Genomic DNA, 26,322 nt, shown 5'->3' on the forward strand with positions numbered 1-26,322 from the left:
CGAGGAAACCAAGCTCTGCAGAAGAGCCCTTGCCACTTAAATAGGCCACTGGCTTCCCGTCCGGGTGTCTGCTGCACACTCAGCACCGTTCTCATGATGAGCAGAGGCTTGGTAGCCTGTACTATGCAAATGCCTCCACGTTTATTTTGGGGCTGCTTATCTCGATGTGCGGAATGTCCCTGTGTGGCTTTTCCAACTCACTCCTTGGGGACTTTCCCCTGTGCCCGCTGCAGGTGCGCCCTCCCCGTCCACATGTGGCGAAGAGACCAAAGAGCAACATCGCAGGGGAAGGCCGACGGACTTCTGTCTCCAGCCCTGAGCAGTGAGTACCCCATTGTTCCCGTCCCTTCTGTCTGCCGGAGCCCAGTGGGCCAGGCCTTTGCGGCACCCACGAGGCACCCCTGGCCTTTGAAAGGCTTCCTGGGGCCCTGAGCAGGCATTTCAACCAAGAGGTCAGTCGGGGAGCAGGGCTTGATCTTCCTCGTCGGCTTTTGCGAGCAGTTCTCACAGCAGCGCGACCCCAAAGGCTTCCCGCTGGGCATCCGGGCTGGGTTTTGAGTGGTGACACCCGAAATGTACTCATACAGGTTCATAAGAAGGTTCCAGGCCTTTTCTTATGCTAAAGGTATAGGGTCAGCAGGGGAGAGCTAGGGACCTGGTCAGGGAGTCGACTTACTTAACCGGGGCCACCACCCTCCTAGGCCTGGGGTGCTTGAGGTCTCTAGAGATTGGACTTACACCCAGGACAGGCCTTACCCACTGCCCCACAGCCATCAGCACCTTTGCTCACCTGTGCCGTAGCATTTATTTTATTAGGACCTGGCTTTCCCACTTCCCCTGGGGCCCACAGTGCTGTGGCAGAGGGCCCGGCTCAGAGTCCATGCAGGACAGGTGCTGGATGGACGAGGGGGTGACAGGTGGGCAAGCAACACCTGGAGATTGGGCTGCCCGGATGATGTGAGGCTTAAAGCTGCACACAGCCCCAAGTCCAGAACCGTCTGGAGTGCTTCCCTTTGTCCCCAGGGCCCACAGCCCTGGGGTTCTGCCCAGACAGCTCAGCAGCTACACCCCAGCTTCCTTCAATGCTTTGAAAAAGTACATGGAAGCATCTCGGTCTAGGGTTTGTTAGGGGAACCAAAACAGCTGCCCCCGGGACCCTGAAGTCCCTTGGGTGAGGCAAGGAGTGCGCTTCCTGTCTGCTCTACTTTCCAAAAAGTTGTCAGGAAACGACCTAAGGGCAATGGCAGGCCCTAGCCAGACAAGGAGCCACACGGGGGAAGAAATTCTGAAATGTCCAGCTGTGGCCTAACTCAGGTTGCGGCACGCTTGAGCTCTTCCGGGATTCTCTGGTTTGCGGCCTGGCCTTGCTGGAGCCCGTTGTTCTGTTACAGAACCAGCCGCCCTGCCTGCGGAGCCTTACCCAGAAAGCAATGAGACAGTGTGTGTGCACGCGTGTTCAAGCACGCACATCTTAAGAGATGCTTGGTCATGCGAAATGTGGGAGAGAGCACTCCTGAAGTTTGTTGTAAGGACTTGTCCTCTGCACAATAGGATGGCGGGCGTGTTAAGGAACAGTTCTGGCCCCTACTGGCATGGATCATGACTGCCCCCATGTGGAAGAAACGCTGCATGGCTCCCGAGTTCTCAGACCCTGAAGATTTCTCCTTAGGGAAGGATGAAATTACTTTTCTTTAAAACCGTGTCTTTAAAATGGGGCTAAACCTTTTAGACCCCGTGCTGGGATCCAGGGGCCAGGCCTGTAGATGGTAAGATGTGAGCCTAGGGCCGCCTTGCATGGCACAAGAGCCCCCAGAACCAGCAACACTCCACATTTTACTGAAAAACGTTCCCCATTCCGTGACCAGGTCACCGGCGCGAGGTTGGACTTCCTAATTTCGTTCATTTAGGCCATTGCTGTCCCAGCCCAGGGGTAGGGGAGGCCTCTTCAGTGCGAGCCAAAGAGCCAGTGTCCGGTGGTCCCGTCGGCCCCATCGTTAGCAGTGCTGTGTCCGGTTCACTTTCCGTTCCTTTGTGCAACATGCCTTGTCTTAGGTTTCTATTCGGGAAACATTTGGGTTGAGCTGAACCAGTGGGAACACGGGCGCTAGTTCACAAATAGAACACAAATGGCAGGTTCTCCGTGGCTGTATGTGACGGCAGCTCCAGGTGATGAAGTGGTCCTTTCTGGGATATTATTCCAAGAGTTTCTGTTCGCATTTTTTTAGTGGGGGGGTGGGGAGGGTGCTGCTCTCCCATGAGGCCAGCGATGTTTCTGGTGCAGCCGGGGTATTTTCCGGCATCCCTTCCCATGCTACCCACCCCCCCACCCCCCCTCCGTCGTGCTCCTCCACTTCCAAATGCCATGTCACAACAGCACTTGGATGTGTTTTTCTCAACTGTCATCAGCTCCAGCTGGCAAGACCAAGTTCTTGAAACACAGGAAGCATCCAGCGGAAAATATTTTAATAAAACAGACTCCTCATAAAATATTGTTCTGGGGGGGAAAGAAACCAGCTCCACCAATCTGTCAGCATTGTGTCAGGAGACACGAGAAGACAAGCCTGCAGGCAGGAGCCGGATCCTAACGGGCCTTTGTTGCGGGTCGTTCCGTATGGGGCGTGTGGACTGGGCGCCTGGCCCTTTAATCTGGCCTGGATTTTCTGGACTCACGGATCTTTGTCTCCGCTGGGAATATCAAAGTGCATCGGCAACTTAGAGGGTTCGGACGGCAGCAGGAGACAGGAGACCTTTGAAGTGGAGAGAGAGGTTCCGTCCTCCCGACTTCTACCCAACTCTCACTTCCGAATAGCACATTAAATAATGAACTTTGTGGACAGCAAGATGGAGCTGATTCACAACAAGACTGTCTCCACGGCCTCCCGCAGCAGCTCGGTGTCTGGAATGCATCAAGGCCCAGTAACGCCGCTGCCAGCTCCCGGTCCGGCCCACCATTGGAGTCCAGGTCTTCCTTTCCAGAGGATGTCCATCTGTCCATTCAGGCACCCGTTCATTCAGCACATAGCCTCAAAAACCTATCACGTGTGAGCTCTTTGGGATTTTTAAAAAGGAGGCCTTTAAAGAGAATCCCCGTGCCGATTCTTTTTGGACTTGCGTTTTCCCAAAATGAAATTTTCTCCTTTGTCACATGTTCTTTCCGGATCAGAGGTGGGTGTCCCGGCCCCTTACAATCATCTGATGACAATTGGAAGAACACTTGGGAAAGATTTCTGGGGAAAACCTCCCCTCTGTGTTTCAGTTAATGCCAGTTAATTAATATTCAGTGACTATTTCTTCTCCAGAAGTACTAGCTACTTCCATTAATATTCAGAACGCTGATGGAATGCCCTGAGGACTCCCCAGGGTGAGAGCCAGGGCCAGGAGGGGTCAGGCAGCGTGGGCTGTGGGTCGGAGGCCGGGGAGCAGCAAGTACCTCCGGGCGCCTCTTGTGTTCTAGGCCCTCTTCGGCGGGTGTTTGTTTCCTCTTCCACCGAATGGGAACTTGGGCTCAGAAGACGCATTTGACCAGTGTGCCCGGGTCATCTGGTTAGCAGGTGGCTGGGTCGGGACTCCACATGCTACTTGATTTCATTCTCTCCGTTACGCTCTGCCGCCCACGGGGGCCCCCTTGTCACTCTTGCAGTTCTGTGTCCTAAGAGGACTTGCCCCACATGCTCCCTTCCCGTCTGGCTCCTTGAAGTTGGGTCTAGGGCTGTTCAGTCATCCTCCTGGCAAAGAAGCAGTGTCCCCTGGTGCCTGGGTGCTTCTGCCTGCAACCTTTACTAAACTGTCCCTGCACATTGGGAAAGGCAGGTGGTGGCTCTCCCCTCTCTGAGGCTCAGAGAGCGATTTTCTAGTACACCTGGCCAAAGGTCTCTGGGCCAGAAACTGGTGCGATCAGCCGCCTGACAGCACAGGCCTCGCCCCTACTTCGATACCATCCCAGCTTTTCTGTTATGAACCTAAGTATGACCATGAGTTTCTCTGTGTAACCAGGACGGTGGGGGGTGCAGTGGGGGGTGCAGTGGGCACGAGGAAGCTCCCATCTCCCACCCGTTAACGGTGATTTCAGCCACAGCGTGCGTGGCTGTCAGGCCCCAACTTATTTTCCCTTAGGCTCGCCAGGGATAGGAGAATTTCCTATCCAACGTAATGCTTAGAAGGAGCCGGCAGCAAACCCTCAGAGGCGGCGCTGGTCTCAGTAGCACCCACCCCTCAGGATCGTGGTCGCCATGCAGACAGAGGAGTGACCGGCTGGTCCCCAGGTGCCTCTCTCTGCCTGGCCGCTCATCATTTCTTCCCCATGGTGGGGGCCGGGCAGTGGCCAGGACAGGGTACAGGACAGAGTCACATACAGCCTCCACCTTGCTTTATCTTCACAACAACCCAGAAGGGCAGGGCTGTCTTCTGGGTCTTGATGGCCAGGAGGCTTGCAGTCAGTGTAGATTAGAGACGCGCCCGGGACTGACCGGCTGCAGAGCCTTAACTCTCTTGTCTGCACACCTTTGTCTCCCCTGCAGTGGCGAGCCAAGCCCCACCCCCATGGGAGGCCTGGCTAGCTGCAGGCCGCTTATTTGAAGTTTCGTTGTGCTAAGTAGGAATGGTCAGGATTCAGGCACCAAGGGCCCACCAGCCATTGCCCTGCTCACCTCGCTGACCAGATCTGTACAACATCTGCTCTTTTCAAATAATTTTGTCTATAAAAATAACACAATAACCTTACAATCCAGAAGTTGGGCAAAAGAGACAAGATCATTCTGAACCTCCCTGCCTGCTAGCGTTTCCGCACGTTCCCCTCCCGTCTTTTTCCTGTATATGTTTTGTAGAGCTGCAGCGTCCTTGCAGGATTCATCCTGTGCACTTGCCCCGTGTCCTTGGCACCTCTGTTGTTCACGACTGTGGCAAGATCACATTTTGCGTCTGTGCGCGGGCCACCCCACCACGCCCCCTCCTGTTGGATCTGTCGATGGCTCTAGGTGTTTGCTGACGTGAAATGCCAGAAAAAATCCCTTGTTCTTTAAACGTTTCTCATCTGATATCATCATAAAGAATGGAATGATTAGCAACTACCATTAGTCAAGAGCTGCGGGCCAAGTCCTTTATGTAAACCATTTCATTTAATTCTCGTGAGAGCTCTTGGGGTGGGGGGGTAAGGTGTCATTAGCTCTATTTTATAGAAGTAGCTGAGACCCTGAGAGGTCACTGCCCTGCACCCTTACCCAGCCATAGAGGCAGGTTTCTAAATTGCTAAGTAACTTGGGAAAAGACTTGTACCACTTTGCACTCCCACGAAAACTCTAGACTACCTGCGAAACTGAGTCTGGGAGGACCCAGTGTAACATGTGGCTGCATTAGGAATCCTTTTTTTTTTTAAAGGTTATTTGTTTATTTAGAGAGTACGTGTGAGTGGGGAAGTGGCAGAGAGAGAGAGAGAAAGAGAATCCCAAGCAGGCTCTGAGCTGTTAGCACAGAGCCCCACGTAGGGCTTGAACTCATGAACCGCAGATCATGACCTGAGCCAAAATGAAGCATCAGATGCTTAACCAACTGAGCTACCCAGGCGCCCCCAGAAACCCCTCTGACCAAGGAGAAATTCTGCAGGTTGTGCTGGCCGGGCAGACAGTCTGCACCAAACGGCCAGCCCGCACTGCTTAGGAATCTGTAGAGCCTGATCATCCAAATTGCACTGCGTGACCCCAGCACCCAAAGCCTCAGAAGATTAAAATAAGATCAGAAGAAGCTGCCAGAAGCATTTAATGCAAGCTCTACCCAAAGCCAAGGTCTCAGAATATACTGCCATTTTGTCCCTTTGGGCCAGGTGCACGCATGCTCTGGCCAAGGTCATGTGCCACTCCCGCCATTTCCTCAAGACCTAGGCTTAGCACAGCCCTGATGGTGCAGACATTGGATCCCCGTGGGTCAGAGCCCCGCTGCCTCCTACCCAGGCCCAAGGCTGCCCCCGGAGTGTGCTTGGCAAACTGTTGCCAGGGAAGTGGCCTAGGACTCCAGTGCCAGGGACAGACCTGGGTCTACATTTTGCCCACTAGCTGCCAGCCAGAGACCCTGGGCAAGACCTTTTCCCCCCTTTTGTTTTGAGAGAGAGAAAAAGAGAGGGTGGGGAAAAGGAGAGAACCCCAAGCAGGCTCCACACTCAAGACCTGAGACCCTGGATCATGACCTGAGCCAAAATCAAGAGTCAGACACTCAACCAACTGAGCTGCCCAGGTGCCCCGCCCTTTTTTTTTTTTTTTAACACAATGTTCATATCCCAAAGAGCACAATTTGGGGAACCGCCCACAGGCCACCCTGGCATGCTGAGTTGGCAGAGCACAGCAGTCTCCCCTCCTGCAGGGACTGCTTGTTGACAATCTGATGCTCACCCTGTGCCCCTCCCCCAGGAGCTGCACCTCCCCTTCGCATGCCCACAAGGCCCACAGTCCCCTGGCTTCACTGATACCACACTGACCCGCCCACTGTATTCTCTTGATGTCACACACGGGGCTCTGGGGGCTCCTCCAGGGCATGCGCCATGTGCCCTCAGCTTTGACTCTTCAACTGCCGGCCAGACCTAGCCTGGGTCTCTGCTCGGGGACATTTACCGAATGAATGGACAGGGAATCACTGAAGGCAGGTTGAAGCTCATAGCACCCTGGAGATGGAGAAGGAGTGTCAGTTAACCACAAATGTGGAAAGAGCACCTACTGTATGCCAAGTGTGATTGGGGTGTGACTGTGGAGCCACCAGCACCTCTCCTGCCTAGGCAGCCGAAGAGTCAGAAACTGCCATCAGCCCTGGGAGCAAGTCTCCAAGGTGCCAGCTGGGCCCCAGGCCCCAGGGGGAGGGACAGCTGTCTGGGTGCTAACCCCCTGGCAGCCTGCCAGGGCCACTCCCTGAGCAGTCAGGAGTTCAAACACTGGAGCATAAGGTCCCAGACCCAATTAGCAATGTGAGAGAGCCCCCTGACCCCACTCAGGCCCCCCTCTCCCTCTCCCACAGTGGGTTCTGGGCCCTGGAGACAAAGCCACACGTCAGAATCCGGACACAGAGCCTGAGCCCAGACTGGAAAAGCAGGAGCTGCCGAGGAGTCCCTAGGGACGTGCAGCAGCCCAGGAAAACATGGGTCTCCCTTGTCCCCAGCCACTTCCGCCTGCCGCTCAGAGGGAAGGAGCCCTCTGGGAGCTGTCATTGACAGGGAGAGTTGATTTCAGCTGAGAACCCAAGCCTTCAGCACACACACCCCCAAAGGCACCCCACCCGCAGCCCTGCTGCTTTCAGCCACCTCTGAAAGCGTTGCCACCTCTCCCAAGCCCCTCCCTCTTCTGGCTGCCCCGTCCGTCACCCTTTCTCAGGGCCTGTTTCAGGCCCAGCAGCTCTACATGTCACCTAAGTCCCCGACTCCCCTAAAGCCTTCATGGCACAGGTGTGCTCGCCTGTCCAGCCAGTGAAGGAGCCAAGGCTCTAACAGGTGGAATGGCCTGCCTTGGATCCAAGATGTGCACCTAGGGCCCCCCGGCCACGCCCGCTGCTTTCTCATCAGGCACTGTGCCCTCCGCTGCTGCTCCCAGGGTCCCCACAGGAGACTCAGGCCCAGGGCAGACAGAGGCTATTCTCCGGGTGAAGGGCAGCTGTTTCTCTTCTGGGTAGGAAACGTGTAGACGGAGTCCCCATGCCCATCTTCTCTCTACCTATGAGCCCGAAGAACGGGAAGGTGAAGTGAAGCCCTTGTCCTGTGTCTGGGCCTCTCTGCCCACGGGAAGGACTGGGAAGGACTTCTCGGAGCGTCTCCGACATAGATGTGGAACATGTGAAGTTGACACTGGGGGGGGTGGGGAGACAGAGACAGAAACAGAGATATGAGGCCAGGCCAGTAAGGCCCCCTGCTGTCTCCCCAGGCCTCACATTACCCCCTAACCTCACACATCACCTCAGTCCTCCTGCGGGTTCGAGGCCCTCCCCCACCACCTGGTCCCTACCAACCCGACCAGCCTCTTTTCTTGAAACTCTCACCCTGACCCCAAGCCCCTTGTGCCCGCTCTTCCCAGAAACCCCTCCAGCCTATCCTGCAGCCTCCTCCTTACTCAGGATCGGAAGCCCAGCTCCCACACTACCTCCAAAGGGAGCCTCAACCAGGCACCCCTGAGCCAAGCATGCCCCCACACTGCCCACTGGCAGGGCATGATCCCGGTGGGGTGAGGAACACTCCATCTCCCGGCCACCCATCCCCACCAGACCTGCTGGCCTGATGGGGAGAGCACCCTCTGCTGGTGATCTTGACTCATTACAGCAGTGATTCAGTCTTCCTGTAGATACTCACATAGGACTGAGTGCAAAGAGCCAGTGTCGAGCAGGCTCTGTGTTTGTCTCCAGGTCTTTCTCCCTGAGAAGGGTCCTAGCTCTTAACCCAGGTCACACAGAGAATGGCTGCAGTGCAGTTCCGGAGCCTCCCTCGGGGGCCCTGCACCACACTGGTTCCCCCCAAAGACCCCTCTGACTTGCTTCAGAGCTCTGTTCTGTTGTTTTAATCTATGTGTATGCCTGGATGTGGTCTGGGATCTTGGTCCTGTGTTACAGTGTTGGAGAGATGGTGCGGGAATTCAGATGTGCTGGATAGGCCCAGCGGGGGACCACTAACCTTGACCAGGAAGGTCTTTGGAAGTAGGAACCACCTTATATTCATCCCTGAACCCTAGGGAAGACTCTGCACTGGATGAAGATGCCCAGAATCTGTTTGTTAGGAGGTGAACGTGGCGTATGGATAGTAATTGAATATGTACTATGCATTGGGCATGAGGCCAAGCCCTTTACGGATAATTTCATTCAACTTTGAGACACCACCATCAGGAGGGCTGTGGAGCCCCCATTCTTCAGATAAGAAATTGAGGCACCAGGAGGTAAAATGACTTTCCCAAGGTCATCTGGCTAGGAAGTGGGGGGTGGTGGAAAGCCAGACAGAATGGCATCTACTGGGCAGGCAGGACCTGGCCTTGTCCTGGTGCCTGTCCCCACTCATCAGCCCAACAGGAGCCTCGTAATCAAAGGATGCCAGAGCGGCCATTTACAAAGTAAAGATCCTTTGTTGTTGGAGTGAAATGATCCTTTAAAAAATGATCACCAGCTCCCCTTGTTACCTCTGGAGACCAAGTCCTTGCTGATTTTTTCCCCCTTCCTTATCTCAAGTACATTTAAATGTCAATTAAATTTGAAATATCTACATTTGTCAGCATTTCATTTTGGGCCAGCGTGACGTGCTGCTGATTTGTCCACGCGATGTGACACATGAAAAAAACTCTCGAGATGCAGATCTTCCTCATTAAAAAATAAGCCCATGCGATCCCGGCACGGCGGAGAGCCACAGAGCACGTCCCTGCTTCCTGACGCCGTGTCTCTGACATGGTATTTAAAAAGGAACAGCCGCGCCTGTCACCACTGTCACACGGGCGCGCTAACCGGCGACACGTTAAACCAAACATTAGAAAGGGTTCGGGAAGTCATCTGCATGGGAACTCCGAGCCGAGATGAGGTGGGCAGAGGCGGGAGCAGCCCTGGGAGATGATGGGGTCTGAATGGTGATGGACAGCGGGCCTTTCTTTCTCGCCAAGACTCTGGCAGCCCCTCGCTGGGTAGCCAAGTTCACCACGACCTGCCTTTTCACAGACAGCTTTTTGTGTATAATCAAATCCAGGCGAGTGGTGGGTGGCAGACTGCAGGCTAGTAGCTGAATTGGGTTAATGAGGGAAGAGGTACACTTTTTCCCCCCATATTCTGCCTTAAGCTAATAAAAAATTTAAACCTGGACATTGTCAGTGATTCATCCTTTATCTCTGACAAATATCTGACTCTGTGTTTCATAGGAAGACATGAGCAGCTGAATTTAAATCAGTGTATTTTGAAACCTCACCTTTTATTAAAAGGGAAAGGGGGAGCACCCTACCCCTTATCGCATCGTCTCAGATCCACAGAACTGAAGAGTCAGGATCACAACGTGGTGTAGAGTCCAGCAGATCCAGATTCCTGGCTCTACCTCTGGCGGCTGTGTGATGCTGGCCAAGTGACTACCCCTCTCTGAGCCTTGGTGTTATCTGCAAAGCAAGGATGTGATAGAGGAGTTAAGGAAAGTGTATGGCCAGCGTTTAGCTCGTGTCATCATCCTCATCCATGTGGCCCGAAGCCTGAAAACACTCTAATCTGACCAAACCACCTGGCAAGGGTCTCTGTCACTCTTGAGAGACAGATGGTGTATTCCAGCGACACCCTGGGACTCTGTGGAAGCCACTGCCCAGCCCTCCTGGCCTGGAGGGCTGACTGCAGAGGGGAAGTGGGTCCCCCCTGCCCCTCTCACCCCGTGACCACGCCGGTGTGGGGAGGCCCTGGACTTTGACGGGGGCGTGAACTACAGCAGCCTGGTTTGAGGCCAAGGTCCAGTCCCGCACAAAGGCTCCTCGCTCTCCTGTGACTCCAGACCTTCCTGGCAGTCAGCTAGCGTGCCACGCTGGGGTCGCTGCTTTCTGGTCAAAGTCAGAGGAGGGAGCGTACTTGGATCAGTGTCGGAGGGGCACTCAGGATGGATTTGAGGGACACCGAAGAGCTTCATTCAGTTTGGCCTAAGCAGAAGTGTGTGTCCCCTCGTACACATCTGCCAGCAGCCCGGCTGACAGGACATGAGGGCCCTGGACTGGAATCCCTGCTTGTCACGCCCTGTCCGGGCCATGGGGTCACCTCTCTCTCCTTCACAGTGATGCTTACTGCTCACCTAGCAGTCCACCTGGAAGTGTGGATGGGCAGATGGATGGATGGTTGGATGGACAGATAGACGGATAGACTAATGATAGTCTCCTCTTCTGTAAAATCAGTGCAGTGATACACCTCCCTGGAGGCTGTTGGGAGGGGTGGAAATAATCTGTGTAAAGCCCCTGGCACAGTGGATATTATTTTAAACGTTTTTCCAAGACTCCTCCCTGCTCCTGTGTACCCAACACCAGTACCCCCAAATGTAGTCCCACTCTGCGGTCTCAGCATCTCAGAGGTTAGGTGGGGAACCTCAGGGGACACTTCTATATAGTAGTCCCAAGCTGATGAAAGGGATAGGCACTGCGCTGGGGCTCCAGAAAGGTGGGGGAGATGGACAGGGGCTGCCTTCTCTCCCCAGCGCACCGGCTTCCGTTCATTCAACTGCAAACCTCCATTGCACTAACCTTGTGCCCCATCTGGAGATAAAGAGAAGAACAAGCCAGGCCCCTGCCCTTGAGGAGCTCAACTTAGAAACAGAATTGCAAGAGGATAAATGGTATCCATGAGGTGCTAAAACAGCCCGGGGAAAGCTAGCTCCATCTAGGGGGAAAGCTCCAGCTGGGGACTCCAGGAAGACTTTCTAGAGTGCCAGTTGAGCCAAGTCTTCAAGACCATGGTCCGTGCAGCAGGCAGAGCAGGTAAAGATGACAGGGAGGTCTCCAGGGTGTGTAGGGGAGGGCAGGAGGAGGCTGCAGGGGTGGATGGGGCCAGGCGTCCCGCACGGTGTCTGCCCTGCCTGCGGCTTGCACTGGGCACTGCCTCCCTGCAGCCCTCACCCCTGCCCACCCACATTCCACAAGCTCCCCAGAGGCCAGGGTGCCTGCCCACCCCCACCCCTCCTCACCCGCTCAGGAGAGCCATCCAGTGCTAGATTTAAGTGGCTGCGTAACTCATGCTGTGAATACCCGGATGTTGTTATTCTTAACACTTGGCTTACTCACCACACAACCCCTGCCTCGAGGCTGCTCTCCAGCCCGCAGGTTTGCAGGTGTCCAGCAGGAGAGTGACAAGGTTGGGTTTGATTCAGAGCAGGATTCCACGGCTGTGTAGGGTGGCCCTCCTGCGCCTTGTTTTATGTCCCAGTGGGTGTGGCAGGAGCCGGGTGGCCTCGTTTCTGAATCACATCTTCCTGTCCTCTCTCCAGAGTCCAGCGGAGAGGGCCCCACCTAGGCCGCTGCTCCCTCTGGTCTGGGAAGGACGAGTCCCTGACACCCAGGCAGGCAGCCCTGCCAAGGGGAAGAGCCCAGCGACCCACCACCTCCCTGCATGGGACCCCGGGCAAGTGGCTTCCCCTCTGGGAGCCTCGGTCTCCACCTCAGTATGAGGACAAAGCGCTTGGCCTGCCTCACTTCCAGGGATGGAGGAGGGAGGGGGCTCAGCGTGCCAGTGCCCGGGAGCCCCGCAGCTCTCGGAGCCAGCCCCCGTTCTGCTTTTAAAAGAGTAGCATATTCTTGGTGACAACTGCCTCAGCACCGGGGAAGGCAGATCAGAGCGCAGCCTGCTCTCCCGGCGCCAGGAATAGCTGCTGTCTGTCACGGCCCCTCCGGCGTGGCCCCCATTCGCTCTTTGGGACACGGTGCCCTTTTATGAAGCGAAACCTGGAAAGAATTGCACCAGAAAGCAGAGAAAGGAGCCAGCCAGCGCTGGGTGGGGGTGTTGGGGAGGAGACTGCCCCCCTGCCCCACACACCCCTACGCTGCCTGTTCCATCCACTCCCAAACTTCACCTCTGCCCCCACCACTGGTCTCCGAGCTTGCCCGGCCCAGTGGGCAGGCCCGAGCAGCAGCCATGGGGCCCACGTGTGACCCCAGGTCCGTCTGGCCCAGCTCCTCTCTCCCGGGCCCTGGTCAGTGTATAATTCATAGCGGCCGCATGGACTTTCTCGGGGCTGCGTAGTGTTTGTGTTTATAGAGGTAGAGCTCACAGGTGGCTGACAAGGGAGGTGTATTTTTTATAACAATGAATATTTAATTTCCACATCACAGATGAAAAAGACTCTCTGAAGAGGCATGTGAGAGAGACTCAGAGAGAGCCACTAATCAGAAGAGGGCCTTCTAGCCAGTGCTCCTCCACATGGTTCACTTTCTTCTTTAACTTTCTATTTTTATTTTCCCCTGATTACTGAAGTAGATATGCACATTGAAGAAAGCGTAGAAGACACTGAAAAATAAAAAAAGAGTGGGGGCGGGAGGAGGGGGAATCGCCCCTAACCCCGCTAGATTTTGTTGACATTAAGTTACATCCCTTTCCAGTTTTCTGTGCATTTTCCCGTAAGCAGCAGTGGGAGAATGCAGTGTGATTACAATTCTGCATCCTGGCCCTTAGATTGTTCTTTCTTAGGAGCATTAGAGTTGATGGGTGGGTAGTAGCCAAACGTACCCTAGTTCACCCCAGCAGACTCCTGTTGCTGGAAGTTGAGGATGTTCCCTGTTTTGATAACACGGCAGCAATGAATGCGTTTATGTGTCCTTCTTTGCTACGTTTAGGGTTTTCTAGACGGAAGTGGGGTCGCGAGGTCCTGGGTGACCGGATCCTGTGTTTAAGGCTCTCAACACCTATGGCAAACTCACGGTTTCTTTTCTATTTGGGACCAGCTTCCTCACCTTGGGGCCTGTCGGGCCTCCGGCGCCCTCTGGCCTTCTGTCCAGGGAGCCTCTACCCCAGGTTGGCAGAGGGAGGGGGGCCAGGCGCAGAGCGCTGATGCCCCCCTCCCACCCCGCCACATGGAGTTCCGAGGGTGCCTCCTAACTGCCTCTTCTCTCTTGTCTCCCTCTGCCCCAGCCTGGTAAAGCCCTTGCGACACTATGCGGTCTTCCTCTCCGAAGACTCCTCTGACGATGAATGCCAGCGGGAAGAGGGCCCGAGCTCTGGCTTCACCGAAAGCTTTTTCTTCTCCGCTCCCTTTGAATGGTCTCTCCTTCCTTCTTCCATTTCCCCGAGCTCCGCTGGGTGACTCTCCTGGTCCGCGTGGGGGAGGGGGGCCAGTGCTGCTTGCCCTTGTGTGCAGGGGAGGGTGTCTGGAGCCGGCGCCCCCCTGCCACCTCACGGGTGAGTGAGTGTCCCCCGCGTGTGCCTCTGCCCAGGGTGTTCACTCTGCCAGCCCTGCGGGCTCTGTGGTGAGGAGTGAGGTGACCGGTGAGACGGGAGTATGAGTCTTTGCCCCTTACCCAGGAGACTGCACTTGACCGTTAACGGAAGTGGTCGTGGGTGCTCGGGTCCTCCCTCAGCTCAGCACATCTCAGAAACCCACAGAGATGGAGGGTCCGATTTTAACCTCAAAAGGAAAAACATGGATTGATTGATAGGGAGCATATATATTATCGCTGACAGATCCAAATGTTATACTGACCTGTCTGGCTTTAGGATAATTTTTATCATTACTGTTTATTGCCTGTGCCTCATACTAATTGTAAATTGCAACTTAGAAAGAAAAAGAAGGTTTGCCCGACCATCCAGCCACCGCCCAGTGTTAAGCTTGGGTAGTTACCCCTTCTTTACCAGTTCTCACCCTTATACCCACCTTTTTCCCTGCTGGGATCCAGCCGAGGGACAGCTTGTCTGTGTGACTCATGCGTAACTCATGCTGTGAATACCCGGATGTTGAACAGCACGGGGCCATGACCACACTGGGGAGAAGCCATCTTAGGATTCTTCCCTTCCACCCCTTTCCCAGCCCCTTCCCGGGGGCCAGGCCTGTGAGCTCCTCAGGGCGTGTGACAAACCCACCACTACTGCTCCTACCATCCCCCCACCACGGGGTAGCCAAGGTTCTGCCACCAGCTCCCCTGTGGCCACAGAGAAGTCAGTCCCCTCCTGATGTCCTCACTTAGAATATGGTGGCCTGAGTCTCTGTTGCCTGAGTTCCACATGCCACCTTTTCTGTACATCATATCTTTTTCTTTAAATTTTTTCCCGTTAAAACTTCAAAAAACTAAGCTTACCCTCAGCAATAATATCTCTAATATCATCGGCCTAATGTGTCGATTATTATCTCTACTACAGTTAAAGTAAAGGTAGAACCGTTGGAATAAGACATGTTCATCCACGTAATCAACTCAGAGTCACGCTGCAGATAAAAACGTCCTGTGTGAGTGACGGCCACGGACTCCCCAGCACCGAGGGCAGCGGGCCTCACTCTTTTTTAATTAAGTGACGCCTTAATTATTTAAATAGTGAATAATGCTCACCCCTGTAGCCATGACCTAAGAAAAGTGTAGGCTTTTGTGTGTTCATGTGTGATTAAAAAGGAACTAGCTTATAAGTTAACTCTACTGGAATAAAAATAAATAAAAATAAATTGCACAGGAAAGGCAAGGGAAAAAAGGAACTGGCCCATCATAAGTCCAAATAAAATGGTTTCTTTTTAAAGAATACTATTTCCTTCCTTAAGTGTGAGGGGCACACTGACTTTTCTTCACACCTTCGTTGTATTCAAGCTTGGTTAAAAGGTCTTTCATTCCTTGGTCAGTGGCTTCGAGTCACTGGAAACTTTTGAAGTCTCTCCTACTTGGCGTCCATTGCTACCTTTTGCTCTGTGACCTAGGGTGAGTTACTTAACCTCTCTGAACTTCAAGATAGTAAAGGCTGATAGAGTCCAGCCAGACTGTTCCGGAGCCCTCTCTGCATTCTGTTCTCCGCCCTGGTTCCTGCTAGTGTGCCTTTGGGGCCAGCAGGTGGCGCCCTTCCCCCACTTTACCAGAGCCCTGAGCAGTTTCTGCGGGGACAGGAGACAGAGCCAGCCCCAGCCTCTGTCCTGGCCTTCACTAGAGTCAAGGCAGGGTTTATCCAGGCACTGGTCTCCATGTACCCAGCGGTACCCTGAGGGCTCAGGCTTGTGAAAAAGGAAAGTAAGAGAAACCTTCGTTCCCTATGCCTGAGATACACGTGCAGAATGCTGTTAGCAGCCTCTGTGCCTGCCGTGTGCCAGACGCGGCGGTGGTTAGTTCACATCACCACCACCAGCAGCAAGGGAGGCGCACTCTGGAATGGGGAAGAGGCTGAGGCTCAGAGAGGTTAAGAAACTTTCCCAAGGTCCCACAGCAAGTGATGGCAAGTCCAGAGCCAGAACAGAGGTCAGCACAGGCTAAGGCCCAGACAATTCCTCCTGAGGGTCCTGAGGCATGCTGGGTAGTCACCTGGGGAGAACTTCTCCCAGTTCAGCTCCCCGTGCACCACGGGGAGGTGGGAGTGCAGCGGCTGGGCTTAGGCATGAGCAGGCTGCCCGCTCCCTTTCCAGCCATGCCCTGTTCATCACGCCTTGTCCGGATGACCTGCAAGCCCACTCCCCAGTTATCTGGCGGGTCCTGTGGTTTCCAGAGGAGCTAAGTGATCCCGTGGCACAAATTAAAGCCAAAGCAATTTGCCCTGTGTCCCCCAATGGATGGGAGAACCCAGATTCAGCCCCAGGCCTGTCAGATTGCCAGTGCCCAGACTCCGGCACTCACCTGTCCCCAGGCCTCCCGGGTGCACCCTTCCTGAGGGCTGCGGGCTGCTTGCTCCTCCCATGGAGGCTCTGGGTGGGAGCACCCAGCCTGCTCTGCCTCCTCCCAGGCCTCAGCCATACCGGACACTCAAGGAGTCCGACAGCGCAGAAGGTGAAGAACCAGAGAGTCCGGAGCAGCGAGGCCGGGAGCCCACAGGCCCTGCCCCAGCTCCCCATGACCGGGCCTCCAGCATCGACCTCCTGGAAGATGTCTTCAACAACCTGGACATGGACGTCCCGCTGCAGCCACTGGGCCAGGCCAAGAGCTTGGAGGACCTTCGGCCCCCCAAAGACCTGAGGGAGCAGCCAGGAACCTTTGACTATCAGGTATGACACCAGTGGGGGTGGGTACCTGCTGGGGCTGGTGCTTTCCACACATGAAGCAGACATACCCATGTGACAGTGGAGGAGAAACAGCAACTTTGCCAGGGTCCTTGGCCGATGCTCGGGGTCAGTCTGACCGCAAAACTGCCGGGCAGGCCAGCCTCCAGACCACCCTCACAGTGATCACCATGGAAGATGCCACGCCTGATGGAAATCTGCCCCTGACTTGCATTTGTGCATCAGACAGAGGCCCGCTGGTGCTCCGCTCTCCCAGGACCCCGGCCCCACCCCCAGGCAGAGCTTTGACCCCTGATCGGAGTGTGATTGCTCCCATCCCCACCAAGTGTCCTTGGAGAACCTTTGAAGCAAAACTCCTGGGTTCTAGACTCTTTGCCTGGGGCCGCCGACCCCCATCGTGGCTTCCAGTCCTTCACGTTCCCTCCCTCTGCGTGTTCCCCACTTACACGCGGAGGCTGCCAAGTCCCGGGGTCTGTGGAACAGACACGGCGCCCCTGGGTGCAGTGGTTCCAGCTCACCCCCTGCAGGGAGTCACGTTCCCCTGCTGCCGAGGACGAAGTCCGGGCCCCGAGGAGGGACCTGAGGCCCAGGTAGTGGAGCTCGGGAGTGGCAGAGTCGGACACGGGCCCCGTCCTGTTTTCCCACCAGCCAGGGAAGCTTTGAAAGGTAAAGCAAGGCCCAGCCAGTTGATGGTCAACAAATGGAGTCATTTTCCTAAAACTACTTGGCAACACTGACGTAAGAGGACAAGGGCGTTCAGAATCCCTTTGTGCAGTGAGAAAAAAGCCTGGCCTGGCGTGGAGTCTGAGAAGTGAGGGGAACAGAGAAGCCTGGGCTTGGCGTCCGGACAGACCCGGTCTCTCTGCTGGTGCCCTGGGCCCAGCTGCTCTGAGCCTCAGGGACCTGATCAGCCACACGCCTGGGATCAGAGCCTCAGCGCCCACAGGGCACACGGGAGGGGCACGGGGGTGGCTATGTGCTGCCTTCCAGTCTGTCCTGGCTCAGTCTCTAGTCGCTGCCTCCCCCTTTCTCTCCAACAGAGGCTGGACCTGAGCAGGAGCGACCGGAGCCGTGGGATGCCAGTGGCCTTGAAGCTCACCCACCCGTACAACAAGCTCTGGAGCCTGGGCCAGGACGACATGGCCCTCCCCAGCAAGCCGCCGGCCAGCTCCCCCGAGAAGCCCTCACCCTTGCTTGGGAGCTCCCTGGCTCTGCCCCGCAGGCCGCTGCCCCAGGACAGCATCCTGAACCCCAGTGACAAGGAGGAGGCGCCCACCCCCACTCCGGGCAGCATTACCATCCCCCGGCCCCAGGGCAGGAAGACCCCAGAGCTGGGCATCGTGCCTCCGCCCCCCACTGCCCGCCCTGCCAAACTTCAGGCTGCCAGCGCTGCCCTCGGGGACTTCTCAGAGCAGCCGGCTGAGCAGGACAGGCGAGCTCCCCTGAGTCCGGCCCCGTTCCCCGGGCTCCTCCCCAGCGCCGCCTCCCAAGGCCCCACTGAACGGCTGCAGCCCCTCAGCCTGGGCCCAGGGGCTGCAGGCACGAGCGGGGACTCCCTGCTGGCCCTCCTGGACCCACTTAACACAGCCTGGCCAGGCAGTACCCTTCCACCAGGACCCCCAGCCCCGAATGTAGCCACCTCATTCACTCCCCAGTTCAGCTTCCCCCCAGCAGGGACCCCCACCCCATTTCCACAGCCGTCGCTCAATCCCTTTATGCCATCTATGCCAGCGGCTCTGCCCGCCATGCCCCTGGTTTCCACATCAGCCGGGCCTTTTGGGGCCCCTCCTCCTTCCCTGGGGCCAGCTTTTGCCCCCAGCCTCCTGCTGTCCAGTTCTGGCTTCTGTGTCCCACATAGATCTCAGCCCAACCTGTCTGCTCTCTCCATGCCCAACCTCTTCGGCCAGATGCCCATGGGTGCCCACACCAGTCCCCTGCAGCCCCTGGGCCCCCCAATGGTTGCCCCTTCAAGGATCCGAACGTTGCCCCTGGCCCGCTCAAGTGCCAGGGCCGCTGAGGCCAAGCAAGGGCTGGCCCTGAGGCCCGGAGACCCCCCTCTCCTTCCTCCCAGACCCCCGCAGGGCCTGGAGCCAGTACTGCAGCCCTCAGCTCCTCGAGAGGCCGAAGACCCCTTTGAGGATTTGTTACGGAAAACCAAGCAGGATGTGAGCCCGGCCCCGGCCCCAGGCTCAGTAGAGCAGCTCAGGAAGCAGTGGGAGACCTTCGAGTGAGCCGGGCGCCGAGAGCTAGGGCAAGCAGGGCCCCGCCGAGCCGCCTCCCGCCGTGCTCCGAAGCTGGCCAGCTGCTCCTCCTGCCAGTCTGTTTCTGCCCAGGTTCTACCGGCGGGAAGGGATGGGACCCCTCTCTGCCACCCCTCTTTCCCTCCACGCCACCCATCTCTGAGGTCTGGCCGCTAGATAATGGTGCCAGTTCTGGCCTGGGAATGGACCCAGCTCCTGGGCACCCACCTCACCCTGCCACCACCCCTCCCCTACACCCTTGATTAGGTTTTGCACTAAAGAGGTCAGCTGGGCGAATGACTGCCCCGACCAAGTCCTACCTGCCATCCCGCTGGAAACTCCCACCGGGGAGCCCCAGGACTCCACAAGGCCTCGCCTCCCCAGCTCTGTTCTCTTGCCCCAGCGGCAGCCTGGCCCTGCACAGCCCCTCCGGGACCAGCACGGGCGCCAGTGGTGGCCTCAGTGTGGGCTCGTCTGCACCAGACACGTGGTGTGGAGTTTGGAGTAAGGAGCCCCCTTCCCGGGCTGGAGAGCCCGCCCAGAAGGGCATTTGCAGCCCTCTCTGGCATTACTCACACTCATTTCTCTCTTTCTTGAGTCTTCACTCCAACCCCAACCTTCAGTTGTTCCTGGCTTGGTAGGGGTTTGGGGCAGAGGGATCCTTGGGAACCCTCTGGTAGCCAAACCCAGCCCCAGCCAGCCCTGCGTGGGGGCTGGGAGCACCAGCAACACTGATTTGTGGAAGGAAAGGATAGCAGCAGGTAAACTGAGTGCATTAGGAGGAGTCAGGCCGCCATCCTGCGCTCCCTCGAGTGTCCTCACACGGGACTCCAGGGGAGGAGCTGAGAAGCAGGCACCGGAGCCCCACTGGGAAGCCAAGCTTAATGCCCCAGACAGACGCAAGAGTCCCAGCTGCTGATCAGGAATGGGCAGGGACGCTGAGCCCTTCTCCAGGCCCGGGGGAGTGGATGAACTTGGCTTCTTGCAGCCTGGAGGCCGGAGAAGGGCCCGGAGCCACCCCCTCCCCCGCCCACATAGCGTAGAAATTCCTGAGGCCAATGTCACCAAAGCTAAATTGAAATGTTTTGTTATTGTTTCTTTTATCTATCTTTTCCTTTCTACTTTATTGATTTGATGAATCTTAAAATTGACTAGTTTCAATAAATCAAGTTAAAATATGGCCCAACCATTTAAGAAAACAACCATCTGAGACATGCAGGAAATTGTGAGCATTTTGACCTGATTTCTCATTTCCTATTTGTGAATGGTCAGACACAGAGTCTCAGAGGTGTCTGACGGGGCCAGGGGACTCCTGGGGGCCCCCGGAACCCCAAGGGGCCTTGTCATTGTCTGAGAGACCCTGTGTGGGACCAGGAGGGCTGGCCCTGAGTTTCTCGGACCCCGGGTGTGGAGAGCTACTGGCCCAGCACGCAGTCCCTCCCTGCGTCGGTCATGGCCCCTTGGGCAAGCCCTCTTGCCCGAGTGTTCTCTGCCCGCTAAGGTGGAGAGGGAGCCACGCGGTGTCCGGGCACGTGGGCACCTCCAGGGTTCTCAGGTGTTTTCACACCGGTTCCAGATCCACCCACCCATGCCGGGCGGACCCCTGAGCCCCATCAGGGACAAAGCGTAGATAAGGGGTACTGCGGGGCCCCAGGGAAGCAGAGCCCACCCTGTGGTCGCTCTCCCTGGCTGTGCTGGGGGCTGGTGGCGAGCAGCCGGGGAGAGCACTGCTGTGTCTTCACTGGCCGGATTGAATTTGCACCCAAGGATGAGTGTTGTGTGTGAGTTCAATAAAATCTTCTTGGGGAGAAGGTTGGCATCCCTGTGTCCTCAGGAAGCTCTGGGGGAAGGGGAGGCCTTAGAGCGGTCAGGGGAGAACTGGACCCTCGGCCTGTTCATTTGAGCCTCTGAAACCAGGCCCTTCTCCCTCTAGAGTTGTGGGGGGAGAGGGGGGGGAGTAGTCACAGGCATACACAGGCCTGGCCAGTCCTTGGAGCAGAGCTGCAGATCACCAATGGCACTGAAAGTGCCCAGGCTCCAGGGAACAAGTTCAAGGGAGCAGCAGGAAGCTCAGCCCCACAGATATGACCTTAGCAAGGGCAGTACCTCTGTTGTGTTGAGGGAGGTGGGGACCAAGCACCCAGTCACCTTTCATGTGCCCGTCATCTGGTCACATCCCCATCTCCGGGCCGCCCTTGAAAAGGACAAGAGAGGAGGACAACATAGGGCTCCTAAAAAAGTGGCACTTTTATTTATTGGGGTTCCATGTGTCTTAGGAGTCTGCAAGAACACAGGTTCGCCAAATCCCTGATTTAATAAATAACCAAGGCACCAGCTGTGGCTAAGGTACTGCTACCAGATGTTTCCTCCCTGACCTTCCCAGGAGTCGTGGTGGAGAAAGGTGAGGGAAAGGTCCCACCTCGTACCGGATAAGGACTAAGCGAGCCCCTTACCTAGCGTTCAGGGACCTTCCCAGCCCAGCTTCAGCTGAGCACCCCCACCCACACGCTCCCTCACCCCTCATCACACGCGGTTCTCCTTCAGATTGGATCCTGTGCCTCTAGGAGCTGGCTGAGCCCCCGAGGGGAGCCAGGTAAAGCCAACTGCCAACTTAAAAGTGGAAAGGGGTCCCCTGGCCTTGGCACAGGAGGCGCTGGTCTAGGAAACAGGAAGGATAGAAAGGCATGTCTCCAGGTCAGGGACTAAGGGCTTCCGTGAAGCTGGGAGGAGGTCGGGCGCTGGGGGGGGGAGGTGCCCCTTTGCGATAGGTGTGATGGCGTCACCAGGGAAGGGACTGGAAGGAGAGCAGCATGTTCCTCCTCGTGTCTGTGTCTGTGTCTGTGTCTGCAGGACCAAACCCCAACACAGAGGCCATGCCAACATCTGCTGAGTTCAGCAAACAGCTCTGAGGGCTTCTTGCGAGTCCTGAATCCCCCTCCCCCCACCTCAGCCATTTAGAGAGACGACCTGTCTGTAGGTGGAGTGGCCTCACCAGCAGCTGTGACGGGGAGTGCTGGCCCTGGAGAACCAGAGATGGTCGGCCGGGGGTGGGAGACGGTAGTTTTGCTCTTTTATCCTCTGGCCTTCTTGCAAGCCCCTGGGAACACCCCCCCCGCCTTTTCCCCAGCTCCAGCCAGAGAGACAACCCTTCCTGAAACCTAAAAGGGTGACCCAGACAACCCAGTAGCAAAGTCCCGAGCTCTTTCCCCATCATCATCCACTGATCTCACAACAGCCCTGCGAGGTAGGCAGAGGCCACTTCCCCAGACAGCTGGCCACGGCAAGGTGGGAGAGCTTGGGGTGGCCTGTCCTCTGCTCCCCCAGGTCTGCCCTGGCTGTGGTCCAACTCTGGCACAGGCCAGAGACAGCTGCCTGAAGGAGCATGTGTCCTGGGAACCAGGGGCCCCTAGCTGATAACCGCCCCCCTCCCAATTTCCCAGTCGCCTCCAGGGTGGGAGCAGCCTCCAGAGGCGGGAGAAGATGCTAGAGCCGGGGACCTTGGTCCTCGGGTAAAGCCTTGGCCTGTTTCCTCCCAGGAAACATGTAGTGCCCCTGGCCTAGGGCCAGGAAGGTTATCCCCAATGCCCAGCCACCCTCCGTGGGATCGCCTGCACCCACTACGCGGTCCTGTGCACACACAGCAAGGACACAGCCCCGTCCAGGACACGCACACGGACATCTGCAGATCAGCAGTCCCCAGGTATGTGCCCACACACACTTCTGAACACGCCGTGTGCACCCACATGTGCCCCTCCCCCACACAGCGGTTCGCTTGCTGACGCAAGAGCTGGCAGGTCCGATGGAGCCATCCAAGGCCTCGCCAGGCTCCCGGCTGCTTCCCTGAGTGCTCCCGTCAGTGCTCCCCTCTCCCGGGGCAGAGGCAGGGGCCGGCAGCAGAGGTGACACTTCCCCGGCAGGTCTCCTGGGCTCCACGGCAGCTCCCGAAGGCCCGTGAGAGGCCAGCGGCTTCCCCGAAGGCTCCTGGAAGGGGCCTCCCTGGGTCCTCAGGTACAAACCATCCGGGACCTCGCAGGGGCTGGCGCCAGCAGCCAGGCAGCCCTAGATGAGTCTCTCCTCGGGCGGCACCTTGAGAACACTGTCCATCTCCAGCCGGGCCCCAGCCACCTCCTGCTGGCTCGGGCTGTAGGTGCCCTCCGACTGGCGGCGCTTCCTGGCCGCCAGGACCCCTGAGAGGAGGCCCAGGAGGAGGAGGAGGAGGCAGGCACAGGCCGCGGGCACCGCCACCTCCAGCAGCGGGAACGGCAGTGGCAGCGGCAGGCCCTTCTGCAAGAGACCAAGGCAGAGGCCTGAGCCCGGGGAGCAGGAGTGAAGGCGGGTGAGGCCCCTCCCTGGTGTCCCTGAGGACAGGAATCTTGACTTTATTTTGTTCACCGGTAAATTCCAAGCGCCTAGAGCGAGGCCTGCATGGCAGCACTGGGTAAGTACTGAAGGAGAAAACAGAGCTTTGGCCCAGATTCCCCCACATGACTAGCAAGTCTCCCCAGTGCCCAGGCTGTGGCCACACGACCATCCTTCAGTCTCGAATTCCAGCTGCAGGCCCTTCCTTGAGTGGCCAGAGATGGCCCCTGCCACCCAGCCTCCCCCTCCCTGCAGTAAACTCTGAGGCCACGGCGACTTGATCCCTCCCCATCCCGGAGGGTGGTCTGGTCTTTCAGTGTCTGTGGAGACCATGCAAGTGGGAGGCCTCTCGGGCCAGGTGGCCTGTGCAGGGCAGGAGCAGGGAGGGCAGACCGACCTAGCTGATGGGGAGCTCTGAATCCACCAAGGTCTGCCCAGCTAAGGAGACTGAGAGCAGGCTTTAAAGAGCCCAAGAACCCTTCCCATCTCCAGTCACAGACTCCCAGGATGCCATCATCAAAGATTCTACAAGCCTGGAATCGTTAGGTGCCCCCCCCCCTCCAAATCACCAAATTCCTGGATTCTAGAGTCCAAGGGTCTTAGACTCCCCAGCCCTCCCTCTGTCCCGTGAAGCCTCAGCCCACTGTGACCTGTGTTCCAAGTCCCAGTCCCCAGACCTGAATGAGGAAAGGAGCCCAAGGCTATAGAGAACCGTACATAGCAGCCCCGAATGGGCCCTCACCAGCCTCCACCCCCGGGCACTTCTGGGAGAGCTGTAAGCCAGCTCCTCCCTTGGCCCCAGGAGGAGGGTAGGTAGACGAGACAGAGGCTGTAAAGCTCAACTTGAAAGGAAACATTCCCCAGAAGCAGAGGGGATTTGTGGGTTTATGACCCGGACTGCCAGAAGCCTGCAGAGATGGAGGCTCCGCCCCAGGCCTCCTGCCTGCTTCTCTCCCAGCAGCACCCACTGTGGGCTCACTGCCCGCTGGGCCTGCGGCACCTGTTCCACCCCTTGGTGGGGAGGGGGTTCAAGCTCAAGCAGCCTGCTGGCCCCCATCTATTGGGCCCCTCCTCAGCTGAGCCTCCCTGGGGTCACCGGCTGCCCCGGCTCGGAATCCTGGGCTCCCCAAAGCGCCCTACTCGAGAACTCTGGCACATGAACCACTGGAGAGTACAGGCTCCCGTATCCTCCACCTGCACTCCCAGAATTCCAGGGTCCTGTGGGTCCTGAATCCTGGTCGCCGAGAGGACTTGGCAGAGCCCAGCTGTCCCCAGAGGGAAGGTGGCCCCCCAGGCTCTCCCCACTAGTCCATACCCCAAACACAGTGTCGGTCCAGGAACAGTGGGCTGTACTTGCTCTCCACGCCCACCCCCAATCATCTCACAAAGTCCAAAACGGGACATCGCCCACGCCCAGCCCCCGTGACATCACTCACCACCACTTCGCAGAACTGGCCCGAGAACCTCGCGCTGCAGACGCACTCATACGCCCCCCCGGCGGCCCGGCAGGTGCCCCCGTTCAAGCAGGGGTTGGCCTCACAGGGCAGCTGACACCTGGGAAGCAAAGACGGTAAGGCTCAGGAAGCTGCCTTGCTCCCTCATCTGCCTTAGCTTCTCAGCACCCCACCCACGCTATACACAGGTGTCCATCCACTGTCCCCGGGGACTGTTCCTGCCAGGAGACTGAAGCAACCTGGGACCTCCATCAGCACCCCCTCCTGCCCCCGCATTCATGACTGAGGATGACTCACTCCATCATGACTCACTCCATCGGAAGCACAGGGCGGCCGCCCAGGGACCCTGACTCCCTCTCTCCGGAGCAGGCCCAGACCCTACACCTGTATAGTCTCCCTGGGCAGACTGAGGCTGGCAGGCTGAGGACGGGGCTCCGAGAAACACCACCAGGCACCTACTTCCCCAGGAGACAGCGTAACAGAGGACAGGCTGGGGAAGCCCAGGAGGAAAGCACGCAGGTGGCAGAAGTAGGCTGTCCAGCACTGTGATCACAGTCAGGGGTGGGAAGGTGAGTAAGGACCCACACCCCACTTTGCATGCCCTAGTTGGAGGGGATCCAGGGGCCCACCCTGCCCAGCTCCCAAGACCCTAGGCCCCCAGACCCACCTCTGGCCAGCAAAGCCCTCCTGGCAGCTGCAATTGGCAGCCCGGGGCCCACCCTCACAGGGGCCACCATCGAGGCAGGTGGAGTTCAAGCTGCACGCCTCTGGCAAGACAGGCAATCTGGGGAGAAAGCACAATGTCTACACTGGGGTGTCACGTGGGGGGTGCCTGGCTCAGGCCCCAGCCCTTGAGGCTACCCCACAGGCCACTGGAGCCTCTGTGTTCTCATCTGTGGAATTTGGGGCCCACTGCCATAGACCTAGCCGTGTCTGCGGTGCAAGGGATGGGGCACAGGGCGGTCCCTCCAACGCGCAGGCCCCACCCGCAACAAGGTGTACAACCTTCCGACCCGGATGGAACCTTTCCCTACACTCAGGGTCCTTTGAGAAGCCGATGAAAAATCGGAGCTCTCCTTGGAACAAAAACCATGTTCCTAAACATAAAATTTGAGCTTGGTATTTCTCCTGGGGGAGGGGGAAGTAAGGCCAGACAACCCTCCCTAAACTCGCTTGGAACGGAGTGGGAAGTCAAAACCCGGCTGAAAGGGGGAGGCGTCAAAGCTTCCAACCGTCTCTTTCTGACCTTGTCATCCTCAGGGGACTAATGGGAATGAACGTCATTGGTGGGTGGCTAGGCAAACCTAGCTCTGTGTTCCTCAGCACGCCTAGACAAGAGCATCATTTATCTCAAATTGAAACTTTTCTGGGTCTTAGCCGGCAACTCTAGGGGCCTGCTGTTCCTATTTCACAGATTAGGGCACGGAGGCTCAGAGAGGGGAAGTGGCTGGCCTACAGAACCAGAGCATCGGCCATGGGGCCTTCGGGGCCTCACCCACCACCCCTGGGGGCCGCACCCCACCCCTGCCGGGGCAACCAACGGGCCCCTCGGGCCCAGGCCACGCCCCGGCCGTCCGCACCTGCAGCGCGGGCCCACGAAGCCAGGCGGGCAGCGGCACTCGAAGCGGCCGTCGGGACGGGAGTGGCAGCGGCCGCGAGC

At 57.4% G+C, this 26,322-nt stretch overlaps 2 protein-coding genes and 1 long non-coding RNA gene across 5 annotated transcripts in view; 1 reads left to right on the forward strand and 2 right to left on the reverse strand.

Moving 5' to 3' along the window:
- Window positions 1-20,660, forward strand: part of DENND1A (DENN domain containing 1A) — a 452,638-nt gene extending 431,978 nt beyond the window's left edge. For all 3 annotated transcript variants that reach the window (XM_029920022.1, XM_029920020.1, XM_029920021.1), the window contains 4 exons: window positions 234-322; window positions 13,567-13,695; window positions 16,336-16,594; window positions 17,650-20,660. In XM_029920022.1, coding sequence (XP_029775882.1) covers window positions 234-322; window positions 13,567-13,695; window positions 16,336-16,594; window positions 17,650-18,840 — 1,668 coding nt within the window. In that variant the 3' untranslated portion in view covers window positions 18,841-20,660. The remainder of the gene's footprint in view (window positions 1-233; window positions 323-13,566; window positions 13,696-16,335; window positions 16,595-17,649) is intronic.
- LOC115276165 lies at window positions 12,733-14,083 on the reverse strand. Its single transcript, XR_003901841.1, has 2 exons — window positions 13,953-14,083; window positions 12,733-12,945 (listed from the first exon to the last, which is right to left on the reverse strand). It is a non-coding gene; the product is annotated as an uncharacterized LOC115276165 (long non-coding RNA).
- A 418-nt stretch (window positions 20,661-21,078) lies between the features above and the next one.
- The window catches only part of CRB2 (crumbs cell polarity complex component 2), a 22,775-nt gene continuing 17,531 nt past the window's right edge, over window positions 21,079-26,322 (reverse strand). Inside the window, exons 11-14 of the mRNA XM_029919611.1 lie at window positions 26,243-26,322; window positions 25,330-25,446; window positions 24,645-24,762; window positions 21,079-23,133 (exon numbers count right to left, since the gene is read on the reverse strand). Of these exons, the coding sequence (XP_029775471.1) occupies window positions 22,909-23,133; window positions 24,645-24,762; window positions 25,330-25,446; window positions 26,243-26,322 (540 nt within the window). The 3' untranslated portion in view covers window positions 21,079-22,908. The remainder of the gene's footprint in view (window positions 23,134-24,644; window positions 24,763-25,329; window positions 25,447-26,242) is intronic.

The sequence above is a fragment of the Suricata suricatta genome, chromosome 13, assembly GCF_006229205.1.
Source record: "Suricata suricatta isolate VVHF042 chromosome 13, meerkat_22Aug2017_6uvM2_HiC, whole genome shotgun sequence".
Taxonomy (NCBI): Eukaryota; Metazoa; Chordata; class Mammalia; order Carnivora; family Herpestidae; genus Suricata; species Suricata suricatta.